The 20,288-nt window shown below is 38.6% G+C and overlaps 1 protein-coding gene across 1 annotated transcript; it reads right to left on the bottom strand.

Annotated features, from left to right (window-relative positions):
- Positions 1 to 926: 926 nt before the first annotated feature.
- Positions 927 to 19,579, bottom strand: hat1 (histone acetyltransferase 1). The gene is made up of 11 exons (XM_059343633.1): positions 19,529 to 19,579; positions 17,510 to 17,587; positions 17,310 to 17,385; positions 15,318 to 15,438; positions 9,952 to 10,128; positions 8,197 to 8,318; positions 7,505 to 7,609; positions 7,017 to 7,123; positions 6,033 to 6,184; positions 4,239 to 4,355; positions 927 to 1,597 (listed from the first exon to the last, which is right to left on the bottom strand). Exons 1-11 carry the CDS (start codon positions 19,533 to 19,535, stop codon positions 1,427 to 1,429), a joined length of 1,233 nt encoding a protein of 410 aa, XP_059199616.1. The 5' UTR covers positions 19,536 to 19,579; the 3' UTR covers positions 927 to 1,426.
- Between the last annotated feature and the right edge of the window lie 709 nt (positions 19,580 to 20,288).

Genomic DNA, 20,288 nt, shown 5'->3' with positions numbered 1-20,288 from the left:
GTTCTAGCGTGCTAACATTAGCGGCTGATCATAGAGTGCTAGCGTTAGCGGGCAACGAGATCACGACCAACTCGGTGCCGCTGAGAGAGACCAACTAAAATGTGTGTCATTCATTTATTTAATTTGTTTAACTGCAATGTAATTTATATGGGCTAGTGGGCTAAAGTTATATATCATGTTGTAACATGAAAACATCATTATCATGAAATAATGTGATAGTTTCATGTTATAACGGGAAATTATCATAATCTTGAAATAAGGTGATAATATCACAAGCGTGTCCATGTGTGCATCACTTTTTCTAAATGCTGCACTTGTGTTGTCAAATCGATTAAGATGTTTTCTCAGTTTGCTTGTTTTGTGTATTTGCATGTTTTCTTAAGTTGCAGCGCCGTGAGCTCTCAGGGCCACCGTACTTTTCAGATGTAGAGGTCCTTAAAAAAGCAATGATGATAATTGCAAACACCGTTTTCAAAGACGCAACTCCATAAAACACTTACTTTTCATAAGGTACCTCACCATCCAGCACATACACATTTAACATCGATATTCGCTGGAAACTATTAGAATATTATTGGAAAATCGAACCTTGTATCGACTTTAAAACTCCAAAAGATAGATAGGCTAAATAGACTTACAGATGAGATGAGTCAGGGTGGAAATCCAGAGTGAATTGTGTTACTGACCAGGTGTAGGCTTATCACACAATGGGGCGGAGCTCCCCTAAAAGCTTTTTAGATAGATGAGCGATTTTTGTTATCATTATATTTGTCCAAACAAATGTACCTTTAGTTGTACCAGGCATTAAAATAAACAAGAAATTGAAGAAAACAATTGTCAAATCATTTTTTCCATGATTGTATATATTTTTTGAAGTCACAGTGTAAATATAGGATGAGATATATAAAAAAAAGATACAGAATTGCTATTGTTTTAAATGTTTTATCTACAATAAGAATCACACAATTTGAGCAATATACAAAATGTTTTTTATTTTCAGTATGAAGTGCTTCGAAACACACAGTAGGGAATTGTTTTGACAAAAAGATCTTGAAAAAATGTCTACGATGGAAAAGAAGCAGGGATTCTCTGCAGGGCGGTGGACCTCCTATCACCTGTGAAATATTACATTATCGGTTAATCTCACACAATGTGATTAAACTTATGGGACAAACAGGAAGTCTGAACCCTCCAGCTGCACCGTATCAACATCAGCCAGGAAACAGAAAGGTCTTCTCCACTGCAATCACTCCACTGACTCAGCCACAATAAATCTCTAACACTCTTTAATTAAAACAGTGATTTTGTTACATCAGGAGAGCTTCTTCTTGGTTGCAGCTAATGTCTGTGGTGACGTGGGCTTTGTACAGACCACCTGTATGTTTGAGAGGTGTGGGCTCCAGGCCAGCAGCATCTCACAGTCTGATCAGGCATGTGTTGCAATCCTCTCAATGATTCTCCTGTAGTCTTCCAACACGAGCTGGTAGCTCTTCTCCAGCTCCTCGTGCTGCGTCTGAGTGTCCATCTGATCCACGTGGGACACCAGCTCCTCCGGCCGCAGGCACTTCCTCATCTTCGCCAGCTCCCTCTGATTCTTCTACACAAACAAACACACACACCAGAGGTTATAAATCAGTACAGTCACCTCTGAAGACATATAAAACTACTTTTTTCTCTGTAATAGTGCATTTTTAAACTCTGTCTGTATTGTTCCTCATTTTATATTACTTAGTGTTTAAAGTGTAAATAGTTTTTTTTTATTCTTTGCAAATGGGAAGCTTTTGATCCGTTTAGAACATTAAGGAAAGTTTCATTTCTTTCACTGAACTGATACTGATTTTAGAGGGGGAAATTAAGCGCTAACCAATATGGTGGTCGATATAGTAATATTTTGAGCTAGAATGAACATTTTTTATGTGGATTGTGCTCAGATTTTTCACCACTCTGCAATTGTAGCCAGAGAGCTACTTTCTCAGGCATATTTAACACTGTAATATTATACAAACAATGCATTACATTGTCATTGCCTATTCTATAAAGGATAGCTGAGAAAATAAAGAAATAGGAATAAAATAAATAGCTAAATAAATACCATTACTGTTCAGTCAATTGCTTTTTTACAAAAACGAATGAAAAAATAAATAGCTATACACCATTTCTAAATCACACTAAGCAGCATTTTCTGCATTATAAATTGTGTAAAAAAAGTTTTCATAACATCACATATCAGACAGTATATACACTAGAGGTGTGAATCACCAGAGGCCCCATGATACGATTTTATCCCGATACTTGAGTCACGATACGATATTATTGCGATTTAAAACATTTTGCGATATGGTGAGTATTGCGATACAACATATTGCAGTGTAACTGCATTTTGTGTCCACAAAATTAAATCAGCCTAAGTAGAAAAACTTTGCAGCAATTCATGTTACTGAAATGTGCACTTTTGATTTGAGTTTGATTCAGTACCTTTCTGTATGTATAATGTGTGTATTGCCTATTTTTCTATTCTGTTTTTACTATACGTTCCCATGTTTTGTCACGGTCATTTTAATCTGTAACTGGCAACCAATATTGGCCAGGTCTCCCTCGAAAAACAGATTGCAATCTCAAGGGACTTCCTGATAAAATAAAGTTTAAATAAATGAAAATAAGTTATTTTGACATCTTCCCGACACAATATCCTGACGTAGGTCTTCTAGTGTCATATGATACTACGCTACGCTACGACCTCCGAAAACCCCCTAAAAAACGCAGAAAATACTGAAGGCCCGACAGCCATTGCAACACTAATATCAGTACTTGGCAGCTATGAATATATATATTATTGCCACGCAAAAGATTGCTGACTATGCTGTCACGATTTTTTGCCCCATCTCTAATATACACCGATACGCCTTTGACAGGCCGATAATATAAGTCAACCGATATATCTGTCGGGCTCTAATTATAACTGATGTTTAAAGCTTTAATAACTTATTTATTAACAGTAAATGCATCCAGTGCTTATATACCCTTTATAAGATATGCCTGGTTAGAACATAAAGATGTATATAAAACATATTCTGTAGTAAAGTCAGAGTGCTGAAAATGTTCTGGACGTGGACAGACGAAGTATACATTCACTTGGCTCGGTGCGATCTCTTGGTAAAAAAATCCTGCACGCACATGCATGCAGACGTGGTCTTTGGGGAATTGGGAGTAAGAGCAGAAATGTATAATCCCCCTCACATTCACAGAGCAGCGGCTTCTGCCATTCAACTAACTACATGCTAAATCTCCTCGGGGAAGGAAAATCGCTCTGCATCTGGCCACCAGATCTTTCCTTGCCACTCTCCCAAGGAATTCCTACTTCCCGCTTCACCACATAGGTCATTTCAACGTCAGACTCCGGCTTTTTTTTCGAGACATGTGGTTTCCCTGCTGACAGAAAATTCTCTAATGGCTGGTATGCAAAGTCTTAGTGAGCGGCTCAAACACAAAATGTCACAAGCAAACAGGATGTAGGGTGTTATGTGTGTACAGATCTACTCAGTGTTTCCCACTGTCAAATCTGGTCAAACAGAAACAGAGAGGCTTATGATATTCTGTTCGCCAGGCTCAACTCTGTTAGACTAAACCTCTGAAACTCAAAACAAACTCTGCCCGAAGAACATGAGAAAATAACAAGTGATTTTTATAAAATTGTTGAAGTGGTTTCCCGATCAAGCTGCAACAGTAAAGCTGCAGAACGCTGAAAAGAGGCAGATTTTTGACAAAGTGCCTCAAACACACTTTCATGAAAATTATTTCTCCCAAAGAAATGCAAATCCCGACTAATGACATGCGGCTGAATAGAAAAAAGCTCCATCAGCAGCACAACCACAGACGCCTGGTGCGCCCTATTGTGGTTATAACAATACTACACTGGTAATCTATCAATTTTAGCAGAGCTGAAGATCAATTTTTCTGCTGTTTTAAAAGGCAACATAATAAACAGTGACAATACGGCGCTGTAAGCCGATCAAGTGTGTGCCACACACGGGCCACTTTGCTTCCTTCAATGAACAGCCGTAATGTTTTGCTAACAAAAGGTAGAAGACTGCACACTGGATTTCTGTTTGATAGCAACAGTGTCGACATTCAGATTTATTTCTGATTCAATCAGGAAATCACTTAATCAGAAAGCTGCCCTGCTGCACTTTTTGACCCTTCGCACAGCGGCAGGGAAGCTGTGCTGATGGAAGCCTCACCCTGTACGGGCCAAATAGCCTCTTCTTCACCTCCAAACGGTACTCTCTCGCTTTGTCTTCGTCGCTCATGTCTGTCGCTCTCAGACGAAGGATTTCATACACTCGCCTCGCGTGTTTCTGTGGGGAAAAACAACAAGAAACAAACATGAATGAGCCACAATCTCGAATATTTCCTTTTCCCTTTTGGATCTCAACTTCATTTTTTCAGTTTCAAAGTCGTCACGTTTTTATTTGCTTGTTTCGATGATAGTAAACCGTTTACTCGGAACTCTAGCAGCAACCGGAAAAAAACAGAACGCCGCTTCACACATAAGTGACTTGAAGAGCGATACGGTTGTGATAGCTCCGCCTACCCTCCATGTCAGTCCAACCACTGCCACGTGATGGAAACGGTCACTTTCTGTAATGTTTAGTGTTCTTAATAGTGCAAATCAGAGCTTATGATCAATCAGTGGGCCAGAGGCTCAACCACCTCTTCAGCAATAGATAATGATAGCAACAGTTATTTATTTAAATTAAAATCTTATTTCTTTAGAACAGGGATGGGCAACTGGAGGCCCGGGGGCTGCATACGGCAAGGCCCTCAGTACAACTACATGCATTTGACCATGAAATCTTAAAAGTGCAATGTAAAAATGCACAAAATTACTTCTTGCAATTAATGTTGGTCTGCTGTTCTTGCACTGAAAAAAAAAGAAATCACAGTAAGTGGTTATTTTTATTTGCTTCTAACCTTTTGTATTCCTATTTATACTGTTACATGCATTTCAGCATTAAATATGTTAAGTTACTGCACTGTAAACATATTTAAAATTGCAGTTTCATCATATCTGGTTAAGTGCACGGTCCTATATGTGGCCCTGTGGTATTGTCAATGAAAAATTGTGGCCCCCTCCAGCAATTAAGTTTCCCATCCCTGTTTTAGAACAACAGAGTGCCACATCAGGAGCCCAAGATTGGTGTGCCCAAGGCTATTCAGGGCAAATGATCAGTCAAGCTGGTAGTTATCTGCTCCAAGTTTTCCATTTATCTCAGTCACATGAACCACCGTAGAAGCAAATTCTGTTTGAAGCCGAAAAAATGTGCTAAGAGAAATTACTGAAAGTTTTGTTTGGAGTAGTAACATGATGCTCAAAATGGTAGAGAAAATAGATAATGGACAAGTTGGAATGATAAATACTTCATTGACAAATTGTGATCTTAGAATTATATCTGACTTTTTATTAAAACTGAGCTACACAAAGGCACTTTGAGTTTTTGATCACCAAATGTGATCTGGTTCTAACGACTTAAATGTGATGAATTTCTGCTTTCCTCTGTTTTATAATGACTGTACACTGCAAAAAAAAAAGGACAAGATAAATTAAAGCTATGCAATGAACTGGCCGAGCAGAGTGCACTGCAAATTATTAGTTTCTTACCAATATAAAAAAAACTTTAGATTGAGAAGTGTTGGATAATTTATCTTGTTTTAAGTATTCAACATGCTTATTTCTAGATTTAACAATCTTAATTTAAGAAATCTTGTCAAGTGAAATTATCTGTCCATGCAGCAAAATCATTTCCCTCAGATTTAGTGTTTTTATCTTGTTTTTAGACACCCCTTTTTTGCAGTGCAGAATTAATATTTTGGGGGGTTTTGGACTGAAATATGACAGTTTCACCTTGTGGTTGTGCACACATCTTGTTGTTTTTAACACATTGTGACTTAAAATGCTATTGCAAAAAGGAAAAGACTATATAGGCAATTGAACACTGAAAGGAATAATCCTTGGCTGCAGCCTCATACTGCACCTTGTTGATTTTCAACTTGTCTTGCGCCTCTTTGATCATGTCAGCTGAGAAGCCGAGGTGCAGCTTGTCTGCAGCGAAGGACGTCAGGCCTTGACAAAGCTTGACCAGCACGTAGTCTCTCAGCTTCACGTAGTTCTCAGACGGGTCTTCAGCTGGTAACAAGTACAAGCAGTACAAAGTCACACAGTTTGAACAGAGTTTTTCAAACAGGGCTACACAATAAACTGACATTGTGATGCTTATTCTTGCAATATGAAAAAAAAAAATCCCTTCAGAAATACAGAGGCATCCTAAGAAGAACTTTCTGCTCTTGCAAACAATATAATCATGAACTCATTGTCTGTAAAGGTATGAATGGTGAAGACATACAAAAAAAAGTCACATCTGCAAAAAATGAGACAGGGTCCATGTTTCAAGACGCAGTCTCCATGCTGAAATGATGTTTCATGCAGCCCTATCTTCAAATAATTGGCAACAAAGCTTAACTTGGTCCATCAGTTTTGATACTGTCCTGAGTGTAAATATGTAGAAATCTTTACGTTGGAGGAGCTGTGAATGGATTTTTTTGGAGTCTCCAAAAAAACAGACAACACATTTCAAAACTTTTTTGAGAAGCTCCTTACAAACAACAATGGAGAAATATTAGCCGTGGCCAGACGGGCTGTTAGCACGTTCTGCCTATTCAGCTGCTAAATGTTAAGCTCTTTCTTGAAAAGGATTCCTCTCTCAAAGGATGCCTCTTTAGTATTCATCCTCTGTCTCCATGCAAAGAAACTATTTCGATCCAACTAGTTTCAATAGAGCCCCGGCACATTCTGGTATACATGCCAGCCCTCCAAATTAACTCAACCCCTGGATGCACCAACTGCAGAGAAAAATCGTTTAAAATGTTTGTGGGAGACATGAGGATCTCAGATTAAATGTTTATCCACGCCTTCTTCAGTCAGGCTGTTTAAAAAAAAAAAAAAGGAATCAGACGCTCACCTGTGATGTCTTGCACTTTAGGCAGGCTGCAGTAAAATCTGTGCACTGCCTCCAGAAGCTGAGCTCCGTGACCTTCTCCTTGGAACGGAGGCAGGATCAACATTTGGCTGTTTAGTTAAAGGGCAGAGGCAAACATGGAGCCAATGAGAAAAACAGGTTTGTTCAAAATTAGTCACAAAAACAAAATTATGTGGCCTCTGAGCGGTGACTCTGAGCAGGAACAGAAATTCTTTGATTCAAAGCAAAAAAATAACAGACTGTTATCCCGATCCATCAATGTAACAAATCAAATTACATCAAAAGCTTATCTATAAAGTTGTTTTCAGATACAAATCACCCTGGTTTGGTAATGAAACAGAATCTGGTTGAATGGTTGGCTATATAAGCCAGTAATTTGGGCTCTTTGGGAAGAGGATAAAGAAATGTATAATTTTCCACTCCTTTTTCATACAAAAGAATGGGAAGGCACGTGCTGCCCCAGCAATTACCTTACACGTGGTCGGGTTTTGTCTGGATACACGTAGTAATTATAAACTGTCATGTAGCCAACAGTTGCGTAGAGAGTCTCCCCATCTTTATTGTACTTTTCAAATCTGCAGATAAAACACAAAGGCAAACAGGTCAATTACAGGCACACTCCCATGCAGTGTCCATTTTAGCCCCTCTGTTCTCGTGCCCACCCCTCACCCCCCCGACGTCAGCAGCATGTTAGAGCAGCCAGGCCCCGATTGGTACACCTGCTACAACCTGAATACATTATGCACTTAATTGGAGTACTGCAACTTAGAGGAAGAGAAGGGGTTGGAGGAGGGACTGAGCTCCTCAAAATCACTTCAGTCCATTTTGCCCATTGTCAGTATTAATAGTTGCCAGGGTAAAGAAAACACTGGCAGAGGCTCTTTTTACTGTTAAGACATTGTTCAGTGTTTCAAAAGACAACAGTATTCAATTCAGCTCTTGCCCCTGAAAAATCTGAAAAGGGCTTTTGGCACAAAGGAAGCTCTTGCCTGATCAACAATTCTCCTACGGGGGAAATATAATCAAACTGGCCTGGTAATTGGTCACAAGCGCCACAAAGGGAGGCTTTGTTTTTCAATGACACAATAAAGGCTTTAGGCTAAGGGAGGGCGTAGAGGAGGGTGTGTGGGGGGCTCTGATGTCAATTAAGGAGGGCACTCACACGAGAAAGAAGTCCCAACGATCGTCGTCTGCATCGATGAAGCTGGCAGTCTCTATGAACCACATGAGGAAGGTCTGCAGGCGCTCGTGGTACTCTCGGAATCCCGGGCAGTTGATATCCGCCTGAACACGGCAAAAACAAAAGTCTGATATTAGAGGTAAATATCGTCCTTGGCGTTAAAGCCTTCTGAACTAGGGAAAGAAACCTGCCAACTCGATTATCTATAACGTTAACGATCAATTAATCGCTGCATTCATACATGCGCCAAATTAAAGATATATATATAGTACTGTGCAAAAGCCTGTTTTGATAACGGATGCTTTTATTTTCAAAGGATGAAAAGAGACTTCCTGTCGATCGTAAAACTAACTCAAGTAAGACTAAACTATAAAGATAACGTCAAAGAGTTCAGGGTTTTACATTTTAGCACCTGAAGAGGCATGAGGTTAGTTTTCACAGTAATCTTCATATTTAAATGTGTTTTGTGTTTAAATAAGTTTTGGACAAAATTAAACCTAGTAATTCATGCTAGCAAGGTTTGACACAGTAAGCTAGTTTTGCTCAAATTAATACTCTTGTATTTCTGTGTTCTCGACCGTGTTTCAGTTCAGTGAGTACTGATACCCAGTCAGAGATAAAAAATTAAATAAAAAAAATACACAGATTGATTAAAAATTCCAGGTGATTGACCAAATTCTTAACGACCTTCTTTTAATTATTCCCATCCCTACTCTGAGCCCCTCGTCTCGTTAAGTTATCGATTCAAGATATAGAACAAATATCTGTACCAATATATTATCGCCCAATAGTAAGAAATTTACATGCATTATGTGTTATTGCAATACATAATCAGTCAATAATATGAAGCCAAATTGCTTTTATTGACTTAACAAGCTCAGCATCTGCACGCTTTGGTACAGAAGGTGGTGGTAGGCACATTTAAAGTCCTTTCGCCAATAAACAAGTATAAATTGAAATTAAGTGACATGTCCGATATCAGCTGACATCACCAAAAATCTATATTCAATATAATGTTCCAGGAAAATACTCAGTTAAAGCCAAAGTATGTTTTGTGAAGTTTATTAATGTACTTTACTAGACAAAAATGACATTTAAAGAGTCAGAAGAGTCTTTCTTACCCTCAGGTGTGCATAAACTACAGATTAGGAACTTGTGAAATGTGAAGTTATCGTATCAGTCTCACCCTGAGAAGCAGGAAAAATCAAATACTAAATCAAAAATTCTGCGCTCCTCGGCGTAACTGGGAAGCCATGAGTGACTCAACTGAGATATGTGACAAAAATTCAGTGAAACTTCAACTGATCTGCAGTTTGTTTACACAGAGCAGGGAGGAGAGGACAAGAAAGGTTGTAAAAGTGTAAATAGTTCAATATGTAAAGCATGTGGAGCCCCAGGTTTTCCCCAAATATTGGTAACACTTGTGAGCTTGAAAATGTTGTCCATATAGATTCAATTTTATTCTATTTTTTGCTTGTTTCTTTTGTTATGACTTATGGCATTATAACTGAGTAATAAAGCAGGAACTAAATTTTTCAGTTCTCCCTACTTCTAGCCATGATTGTGCCGTTTCCATAGAGTGCAGAACTTGTATATTGCAGTGAGAAACGAGGCCACAGTAAGTTAAAAAAAGCTTTGAAGCTGCTCGGGGTTCAGAGGTTTAAACTGTGAAAAGTAACAGCAACTATAAAATCTTACAAACCAATATTAAAATGGTTGGTGAAGTGCAGTTTGTACCTTGTGAATCTGGTATGTGAGCTCTCCTGCCTCCTCGCTGTGGACTGTGTATGTGTGAAGCAGGGTGCCGAAGGGCTTGAAATTGGCCTCCTTCTCCAGCAGTGAGATGAAGTCGTCAGTGTTGCAGGTGAACCCAGCGGGAACGATCTCCCGGATCTTCCCTTCGATATCATCCGGCTGGATAACACAGTGTGCATGAATTTAGTCATGGCAACAGACAGATCAAGATGATATAAAAAGGACAAAGTAGCATGAGGTTTTTAGACTAATTTCAATTAATGTGAGCAGTATTCTAATTACATTCGAAAACATTTTGTTCATAGAAGTCTTAAATTAGGAGAAAGGTGTAACAGTGTAATATATCCTATAAAATAATACTGGAAGTATACACAGTTTTGTGGGGATGAAAAGAAAACCATTATGCAATTAAAACTGTCAGCTGAGCAGAGACCACCGCAGCACCCCCCCCTTCCCAGTGAAAAGACCACTTAAATCAGTACATTTACTACTTATGTTAAACCATGAATATGTGATGAAGTTGCCACAATAAAACGCATTTCTGCTTCTCACTGGGAAATAAAATCTTATGAATTGATCTCAACTTAACAAACCTTTGGGGCATCCATAATAGAGGCCTCTCCTCTAATCCTGCCAAGTGAACCCAATCAAATGAATTTGCCCCTGCGTTTTTCAAAGAGCCTCGGAGACAAAAGGGACCCTACCCTTGGACTTTTTACTCAGTGCAACCTGTGGTTAGTTCAGCTGTAATGTTTGCATTGTATCCATTTCCACAAGGATTGACATGAGAACACTTTGCTAAGCAGCCCTTTCACACCATTTACATGTGTGATGGGCATTATTTCAGCACAGAGACCCTTGCTGCTCAGCATTGAAAACTGGGAAATGAAGAAGGTCTGAGCAAAATGCACTACAAAAGGCTAATACAACATACTACTAATTCCCCCCTCTTTCAGACATCAGCTAATATCTAACTGGAAGTAATGCACCTGCAGCTGAATGCCTCTTAACCATTGTAATTGTTCATCCACATTTCTAAGGAACAAGGACCATACTTAAAAGGCCATGGACAAACAAGTCCCTTTGTCCCGAGCACTCTCCGACATACTAGACACTAAATTGCACAGCCTTCCATAATAGATGCCTTAGTTTGGCATGAATATAAGTTAACAAAGTACCTTTAGAACATTTTGTTAATGTCTTTGATTTCTAACAATAAGCACAAAAGGAGTACAAACTATCTAATTTGTTGTGTTGGTGTTATTTCATCTCTTTAATCTACTCCAAGGAGCATTCAAAATCTGCAGTTGTTTCATCTGTTTAGAATTATTTGCAAAGTATTTTGTAATTTTCCGAGCATATTTACACACCCACAATGATTCTGAATGCAATAGAAATAATGACATATAACTAGGACGAGCATTCAGCAGTTTCCAGCCCGCGTGCACAAAAGGTCTGGCACTAAAAATCAGTGTTTTCTGTGAGAGGTCCAGCGGTACGGTGTTTTTGGCTGATTTAAAGGGGAGAAGGTGATGCGATGATGAGAGTCTTGTATCAACGCGGCAGCTGCATAAACTCCATCTCTGCCTCCCCTCGCCTCTCGCTCTCTTCTCTCACCAGCTGCACCGCACCCCGACCGTCCACATGCACTCAGAGACAAACACTCTTCAGATGCAGCCTGAACTCTGCTGCTCCCCTCACTCTCTACCTCTACACCAGCTGCACTCAAACCCTTAACAAGGTGAACACTCAGGGGTCAATGCTGAACACTAAAGTAGTGGCACACACAGACAGTAAAGCCAGCCAGCACGTTTCAGTTTGAATATCAGCCTCAAACTATGTTCCCCAAAAAGTCTAATGGCTCTCTTAAGGTTTAAAAACTGTCAACTGGTCGCAATGGCTTTTTGAGATGAAAGTCGAATGCCTGTCGGAAGGATCCATCGCTCTCACACGAGGTTATTTATAATTTGAGTGCATCCACATAAAATCCTGGTGAGTTTACAAGTTGCTCCCAGTGCCACCAGTTGAGGGCCACATTGTCCAATGGGGGACCCCCTGCTGTTTCCAGACAGGACAGATGTCCCACAGTTGAATCATCTGACCTCAATAGGGGCCCTGGCTAATTCTTGCATTAGTTTTGCGTGTTTGCTGCATTGACCGCTTCAGGAAATATTCAAAGCTGCCAGCGGCCTTTTGTGAAGTCCCCTAGAAGGAGCTACCAGGACATTAATGCATTTCGCTTTACTGTCCATTTGCTGTTGATATGTAAATTTTAACAACTAGCAATTAAAAAAAGGCAGAAAGTTTTACATACTAAGCAGTGCAACTCTGAGAAGAACATTTAAACTAAGGCTATGTTCACACTGCAAGCCTTAGAGCTCATCTCAGATCTATTTATTGCTTTGGCTATCTGAGTTATTTTCTTTTTTTTTTAAATCTCAGATTCCAGTGTTGGCTGTCTTGAACTGACCCGCATGGATAAGAAAAATAACAAGGATGTCACACAAGGGCTGCAAAATACATACATTTTTTAAGTTGTCATTACGATGTAGACTTGTGCAATAAACACTACACAAACGGACGTGCATTCAGGGATATTTTGAGAGAGTCAGAAAGCAAGTATCAGTAGCAAACTGCACTTTTTTTATTGGTGCATTTTATATTCAGTTCAACCTCCAATTTTTCATGTTAAACCTTCAAATTAAACAAGCATTTTGTTGCTTTAGCAGTGCAGTGAAAGCAGCAGAAAAGCAGAGCTGAGTACACTATCTGTTTGGGGTTTTTTTTTGTTTGTTTTTTAAATCGCAAGTGATACTGTTATCGCAATTTTCAAAGTTGTCGCACATATTTCTCATATCGTGCAGCATGCTGTCTTACAGAAGTTAAGGTTGAGGGCACAGAAGTCAGCGTTTACAGTTTTATTTAGGCTTCTACGTTGATGAGCAGTAGTGGATGAGGAGAAAGAGAGGCAAGTTTTTAATTTTGACTTTCTGTGTTGATGTTTGTATGTCGATGCTGATGAGTTGGAGCCAGGAATGGTGGTATGGTGACGTAAATGGCTTCAGTGAAATAGACATGTAAGGATGTCGAGGGTTACATTAACTACATCTGTTCAAACAATAAAAATATATAAAATCAGACCTGCATCCGATTTGATGAAAGTTTCCCAAACATAATTGAAAAGTGCATCAACGCTCACAACTGTGCTATTCACAGTTATGAGTGTTAATGCAGCCCAATTGTCAAGTTATTAAAGGAGCAATACACCTAATAAATGCATTAATCTTCACATAAAAACGATTGTCTCAAAATAAACCTACTTTAGATCAGTTTGCAGATATTCAACCTCAATGACTGATTGTTGATGACTTGAGCAAGAATTCACTCCTGGAAATATATGTACAAGATATCCAACTGTGTCACATTACTCCTCCTGCTGATTCAATCACACAAACGTCTTAAAAAAAAAAAAAATCAATCCTTCACGTACCAAACCTTTTTAAAACCCTTCTCTTCCGACAGGGAGGAGTAGGATTAGTGTACTGGCACAGGGGGCTGTGGGGGAATGAGATTTAGTCTAACAAAACAGGAGATCTCTTACAGGAATAATGTCACCACCCAGAGAGGCTCTGAGTTACTTCAGCACGGGAAGAAACAACACCATGGTACCGAAAAACGCCCACAAAAGAGCACCGTAGGTCCATCTACTCCCCGTACAGAACAACTGATCTTACAATCCTGCTGTCATACAATTAAGGAGGCAAAGCTGCCCAGCGTTTGCTGCGAAACTTAGATTATTAAGGGCGTCTTCTGTCGTACTTTAATATGCTGTGGAGCTTTTTCAAAACACAAATAAAAATTAAATAGTGTTCCATTTTCACTTTTGTTGTCACCTGCTGTTTGTTTTCCAAAAACACAAATTATATGCGACACTTGGTATCTTAAAATATGCCAAATGTCTTTTTTTCTTCTTCAGTTACCAACACGCTGCAAGTTTTTTTCCCCAACAGTGCTCCCCTTGGGAGTTCTCTTCAATTTTAACTGTTAAACAACATTGAATCACACCGCAAACTCTTTAATGCCAAAGTAAAAACAAATCTCTATTGACATTCTAATATTGTGTCTATAATTATTGATCTAAATGTAAATAAATGTGAAAACTAGAAACATAAATTAGCCAGTTAGTGACTGGAAGGCGTTAGCATGAAATCCACTGCATTTCTTCGAAAGACCCCTCCTCTATTGTATTCAAGCAGTGGGATTGGCCAGGTGTCCCGCCCAAAGGTACCGATAACTGATTTGTCCAGTGAGGTCAGTGCCTAACGTGCTGTTATGTCGGGTGGATCTTGCCCAGATACGCAGTGAGATTCAGGCGACTGAAAGTCAAACATTCACTTAAACTTCAGCTCAGCAAACTCCTGAGTAACGCAGGTTGGTGTTGAGCTGCTGGGTGCTTGCATTTAAACACCAGCCAACCTGTTGGCATGAATAAAGCACACTTGGTTGTGCATGTGTGTGTTTGTGTTTTAAACTCAAACAGCAAACAACACAGTGCACCTGTAGAGGACGCAGTCAAAACTCTCTGCCGTTTTTACGTGACTATTTTGGTACAAACATCAGATTGTTGTCTTCATTGTTAAACAACCACCATTGTCAATGAAAATGTACCTTTGACATTGACTCTGATGACAATAATAATGTTCACACATGAGATAATGTAATAGTTTTATTCACATTACGTTTATTCCATAAATGTCATTACATTCTGATAAAACAGCCGCAAGTAACGTGAATAAACTTAACGTTAACTTGCTTAAATTCAATGATGGTCTAAACAATCATACTAACAATCACTTTAGGAGCGTGTTGAACGTTGTAACGGCACCGTACCCATTAACTTGGTGGTTGCCATGAGCCTCTTGTCTTAGCAGTGCATCATAGTGACTTTGATTGATATTGAAATATATCCATAAATTAGGTCTCTACTGAATTACTGTGTTGCAAAATGACAGCGAGTTATGAAATAATGATGCTGTGTAGCCAAAAAAAAATGCTGTATTACTGAAACTGTGTATAATTAAGTTACATTATTTGCTGTTTTACAATTACTAAGTATATCATCTGGTGTTCAGTGATTCCCCCGAAGTTAGTGCAACCTGAGGGGTTAAAAATGATGTGACTCTACCTTTAGATTTCATTTTTCTCAGGGTTTGAAGATGGTTGAAAACATTTGGAATACCCAGTTCAACAAAATATAACAAAGCTCTCGTCATTTTTAGACATTTTAATGCAGAAAGATTACATATTTTACCTTTAAGGGTGCTAGAATTTTGAAATGAGTGTCCTACCTCGACACAGTCAAACGTCTCGGTGACTTTCGAGGAGTATTTCACTTTGAAGATGGTGCTCAGGTTCCCGGCAGTGTAGAAAAGCTGTATCTGAAGACCTTTGTATCCAAAAGCGACCTCACTGCAGACAAAGTGATTGGAAATATTAAAAAATGTTTGCAAGGTTAACTGAGAACAATAAAACAGCGTTTTTATGTTGTGTGCCACTAGGATAAATTAACATCTGGGTACAAACATCTCATCATTCCTATTTAATGAAATTTATTAAATATACACCTGGTGTGAATGATAAAAGCTTACTGTAGGTCTGGCCACTTATTTTGCTGTATTGCATTGTTTCTTTCACCACTGCATCACTGGCAGTTTATGGCAAAATAGATTTCATCATTATGCAACTGTGTGATTGAGCTTTACTAGCAATTATGCTTGCTGAAATAATTAATGCCCCAATTACCGAGTTCCCTTTGAGCTGATTGCAGCAAGTGCAAAAAATAACCAATCCTAGTTTGGACTCATTTGGAAATGCAATTTAGACTGTAACGCCACGCCACTGTAAGCCTACAGAGACACAGGTGTCACTGGCAATAATGTAGAAAGTTGGAAAGCCTCTTTGTGTATCACGTTATCATGTGACTCTATAATATAAATATTGCCATTGCAGCTCCAAAACTTTGGAATGAATTGCTGCTGCAAATTAGAAAGGCCTCCTCACCGGCTCATTTTAAATCTCTTCTTAAAACCCACCTCTTCTCATTGGCTTTTAACACCACGTAGAGTGTTGATTTTATGATTTTTTTAAATGATTTTATGTGTATACATGCATATTTTCTTTTGTGCGGCCAGTGCATTTTATTTATTTTTATTTTATTCTATTTTATCTTATTGTATTTTATTGTTTTACTGTCTACTTATCTTTTCTATTTCTATTCTATTCTATCTATTTAATGTGCTTTTATTGTATTATCTATTTATTGTGTTTTTGTGCAGCACTTTGAAAACCTGTTTGCTATAAACGTGCTATATAAATAAAGTGGATTGGTTTGGATATAAGATGCAAGTTCATATTCATGTTTTTGCATCCCTGACACCAAACATCCCCCCATCCTCTACGAAATTAACTGTCAAACAGACTTGCTATTGGCGGGTACTTGATATTAAAGGACTTCAACTAGATAAATCACAAAAACATGTGTGAAAAAACACGAGTGTAAACAGAAAAACTGTGTTGGCAGGCTGGCTCTGAGAATTACAAACACGATGGCACAGTTTTGTGTAAATATTCAATGGGATCAGCAGCTTACAGGGGAAGGCAGGTTCTAAAAAGGTCAGAGAAAGTGGTTTGTAACCGTGAAGTTACTGAAATCCTCAAAAACTCAAATCCAGGGCTTTACCGAGTCAACCCACATTTATTGATATATGATGTGATAATAATGTGATTCTGCAACACCGGAGAGCATGCCAAATCCAAAATAAGTGTTGTGGAGCCCTTACTGATAGGTCACTGCTAAGCTTTTTCAATTTTAAAAAAGTCTACATATTTCATTCTGCCAAGGGACTTTACATGCAGTCTTTGTTATTGTTTGCATCCCACCATCAGCTGCAGCGAATGTAGTGACGCCACCCACTCTGTCATCACTAAACTGCAGAATCAGCACCCCAATGCTTTTATGTGAAACATACATGGAGAGTAAAGAATGAGTGTGCATGTATTGCCTAAGTCGATAAGTCAAAACATTGTGTTTCACTCAAGTTTAAACTGAATCGCAAACTGATATTGGATTATGTGTGAACAGGGCCACTACACACCACATTCGCCACTATTGCTCCTGTGAATCTGCTTAAAGGCCGACACTTTAACCAGCTGTACCAGCTCACAGGTGTTGATGAAATAATTTGGTGAGGGTAAAATGGACAGGGGAAACTATGTGATTGTGCTCTGTATTATTACAATAAGTAGAGGAAAGTAATGATGACAACAACAAAAACACTCACTCGTCCCCGTAGACTTGGTGGCTGTACTCGGGGTGGAATGTAGTGCTGTCATCCTCGACATCCTCCGGAAAACGAACTGAGAAGAAAAGACATAGTTTAACCAATATAAGTGAGAAAATAGAAGCTAATTCAACTAAACATCATGACTGCACAAATACTCCTTATCATATTAATTTATTACACTTATAAAATAAACATACCAAGCTTCAGGCATATAGCTTCATTGGTGTCACACTTGTACTCAGCCAGTTTCTTCTCCATTGTATTTACTCCTGCAACTGAAAGAAAATATCAGTATTCAGTATTTTGTCCGTTTTTACATTCATTGTTTATATAAGAACCATCTCCTACTTCTCAATGTTATCTTGAGGTTTAAAAAAAAATCTGTTTATTGATGCACAATAACAGGGGTGCAGGTATCTTTAGATTAAAAGCAAAAAAGCTAATTAAAGTTATCCCTTCCCAATGATCAATTAAAGCAAAAGCTTGAGATATCATAAACATTTAGGCGATGCAAATGTAACATTCATACATAATGTCAATTACAGAAGCTTTACAGAGGCATAAAAATACAACAGACATTTAAATAGAACATTGAAAACATTAGAATCTGCGTTAAAAACTGAATTAAAATAGAATATCAAGACAGTGAAAGTGTATTCAGAAGACGATAAAAACAACTGAAACAAGCAATTAAAAGGGTGTAACAAGCTATCTATTGTATTTATGAAAACGTTGGAGGAAACAGTGATGTTTTCAGCCGTGTTTCAAATGAGCAGACCTCAGATATAGATAAACAAGTGTAATTGATTCTGGCTGAAACACAGTGATGAAAACACAATTGACACTTGATGCCATAAATATCTCTAGTAAAGAAAATGATTTATAACACTGTGTACATTCTAGAATCTACTGCTGTTGAAAGGAAAAATGTTGAGATACTGATCATACTTATGCATGATGTTATCAGCCACTTCCTCTGTACGCAGGAAGCTGCAGGAGAAAACACTAGCAGCCCATGCTGAGCAAACACTTGTGGACTCCACCACCCCCTTAAATCCAACTTGTAGTTACATTAGCCTCATGTGTGCACTCCGTGGAGCAAGATAGAGAGAACTGAGGTGGTAAATGTTGTTAAAAGTATTGATCCTGTATTAATTAATAGTTATGGCTGCTCTACAAGCATGGGCATAATTTTTTTGGGGGGGGACAGAGGGGACATGTCCCCTGCACTTTTTCAAAAGGCCGTTTTTGTCGGATTACAAATGTGATTTTATACATCCATACTCATAATAATTGTGAAACTAAGTATTTTCCTCTATAACCGTATCATCAAAATTGATGATTGTTACACCGCAAATTGTCACACGGTTCATGTCATGCATCAATATATTTTTGTCAGGTGACGGATAGTAGAGATGCAGAAGGAGATACAGGAGGAGAAGCTGAAGGAGGTGGAGGAGAAGAGGCTAGAGGAGATGAAGAAGAAGAGGCTGGAGGAGGTAGAGGAGGAGAAGCTGGAGGAGATGGAGGAGAAGAGGCTGGAGGCTCACAGGTAAGGTTGAAAGAATAAACATTAGTCATGCGATTAAACATTGTGACATGAGCTGGGTCAAGAATTCAAAAATAAGTGTAAAATTGGTGGTACAGAGTTGGAGTGAAGTTCACTAACAAGGTGAAACATAGAATTGGGTGATAATGTTTTGCTACATGCTTCACAAAAGTTCAAACCAAAAAAGGGAACAGTAAACTTAAAAGCAACAATAGAAAACGAGAAGAGCTACTAGAAAACACACAGTTTTATTAAAGATACTTGTGTCCCCCCACCTCTGAAATCAAAATTTCGTCCATGTCTACAAGCATGGGGTACCTTCAAATGTAGTAGGTGAGAATACGTTACGTTATGCTACGAAGGGAAAGGCATCAAAGCGAACCTACGCATACCAACAACTATCCACACACACAGCTTGACATCCACGCGTTACATAAACATACAAACACGCCTGTGACAGTCTGGTAGCATGCTGCTAGCGTTAGCAGCCAGGCCCCCTCTGTTGTTTTGTAATGTAGCGTTAGCTTAGCTCGCTACGTTTAGGACAGCTCACAAGCCTGTTGTCAAGCTCCAGCGGGCTCACCGCAGCTGGCTGTGTCTATTCTTCATTTATGTGTGTTAAAACGAGGACAGCAGTAGTGAAGCATGAAAGCGTTTAGCCACTTACCCGCCATTTCTGCACACTGTGCTGTGTGAAGCTGTGTTGTCCCAAAAGACCCGCGGAATTAGGACGACTTCCGGGTCCTTCTGTTTCCGTAGAAACAGGATGTCGTTTTTTTTCTTAAAGACTCCTGTTAGATTACAATACATTTTGCAAAACCAAAACAATGAACTATGTTGCAACGTTATCCTTTATTTAGCAACATTTTTCATCCACAAGAATAGAGTTATGAAATCAAACCCCAAAGTTATTGTCTTCATGAATGAATTCAAATTGTAGGCTACTTAAAATCTCTAAAGAGAGAAACAACAAAGGCACAAAAATTATATATCTTGAAAAATGTTCCCACTGAAATGAACAGTTTAAACGAATTAGAATCCCCCTTATTGAAAACAACATTTAGACTGTTTTATATGTATGTATTTTATTTTTGTCTATTTCATTTTGTATTTATTTTTATTTTATTTCAACTGCTCTGAATTTACAATATTGATGTTATTATTATAAGTTTTACTGTTGATTGATGTTCACCTAGCGTTCTTTCTACACTTATGCAAGGTATGTACTGTGAAAAACCTGCCAGAAATACTTAAGTATAATTTTGAGGTATTTGTACTAAATTTAGCTGACAGCTTTAGTTACTTTTCAGGGTCGAGATTTAACATAAATGCATGATAAATTTAAAGTGATTACACATGTTTATAAATTAAACCACATGAATAGTTAAAATGAGCCCTACATTGACAGCAGTAAAACGCTGCTTACA

Source organism: Centropristis striata, chromosome 10 (assembly GCF_030273125.1).
Source record: "Centropristis striata isolate RG_2023a ecotype Rhode Island chromosome 10, C.striata_1.0, whole genome shotgun sequence".
Classification (NCBI taxonomy): domain Eukaryota; kingdom Metazoa; phylum Chordata; class Actinopteri; order Perciformes; family Serranidae; genus Centropristis; species Centropristis striata.
This window is presented reverse-complemented; position numbering and strand designations above follow the sequence as displayed.

Coding starts and splice junctions, on each gene's coding strand:
- hat1 (XM_059343633.1), bottom strand. Junction 10,129..15,317: donor AGACGTTTGACTGTGTCGAG/GTAGGACACTCA, acceptor TGTGTTATCCAG/CCGGATGATATCGAAGGGAA. Junction 8,319..9,951: donor TCACATACCAGATTCACAAG/GTACAAACTGCA, acceptor TGCCGTGTTCAG/GCGGATATCAACTGCCCGGG.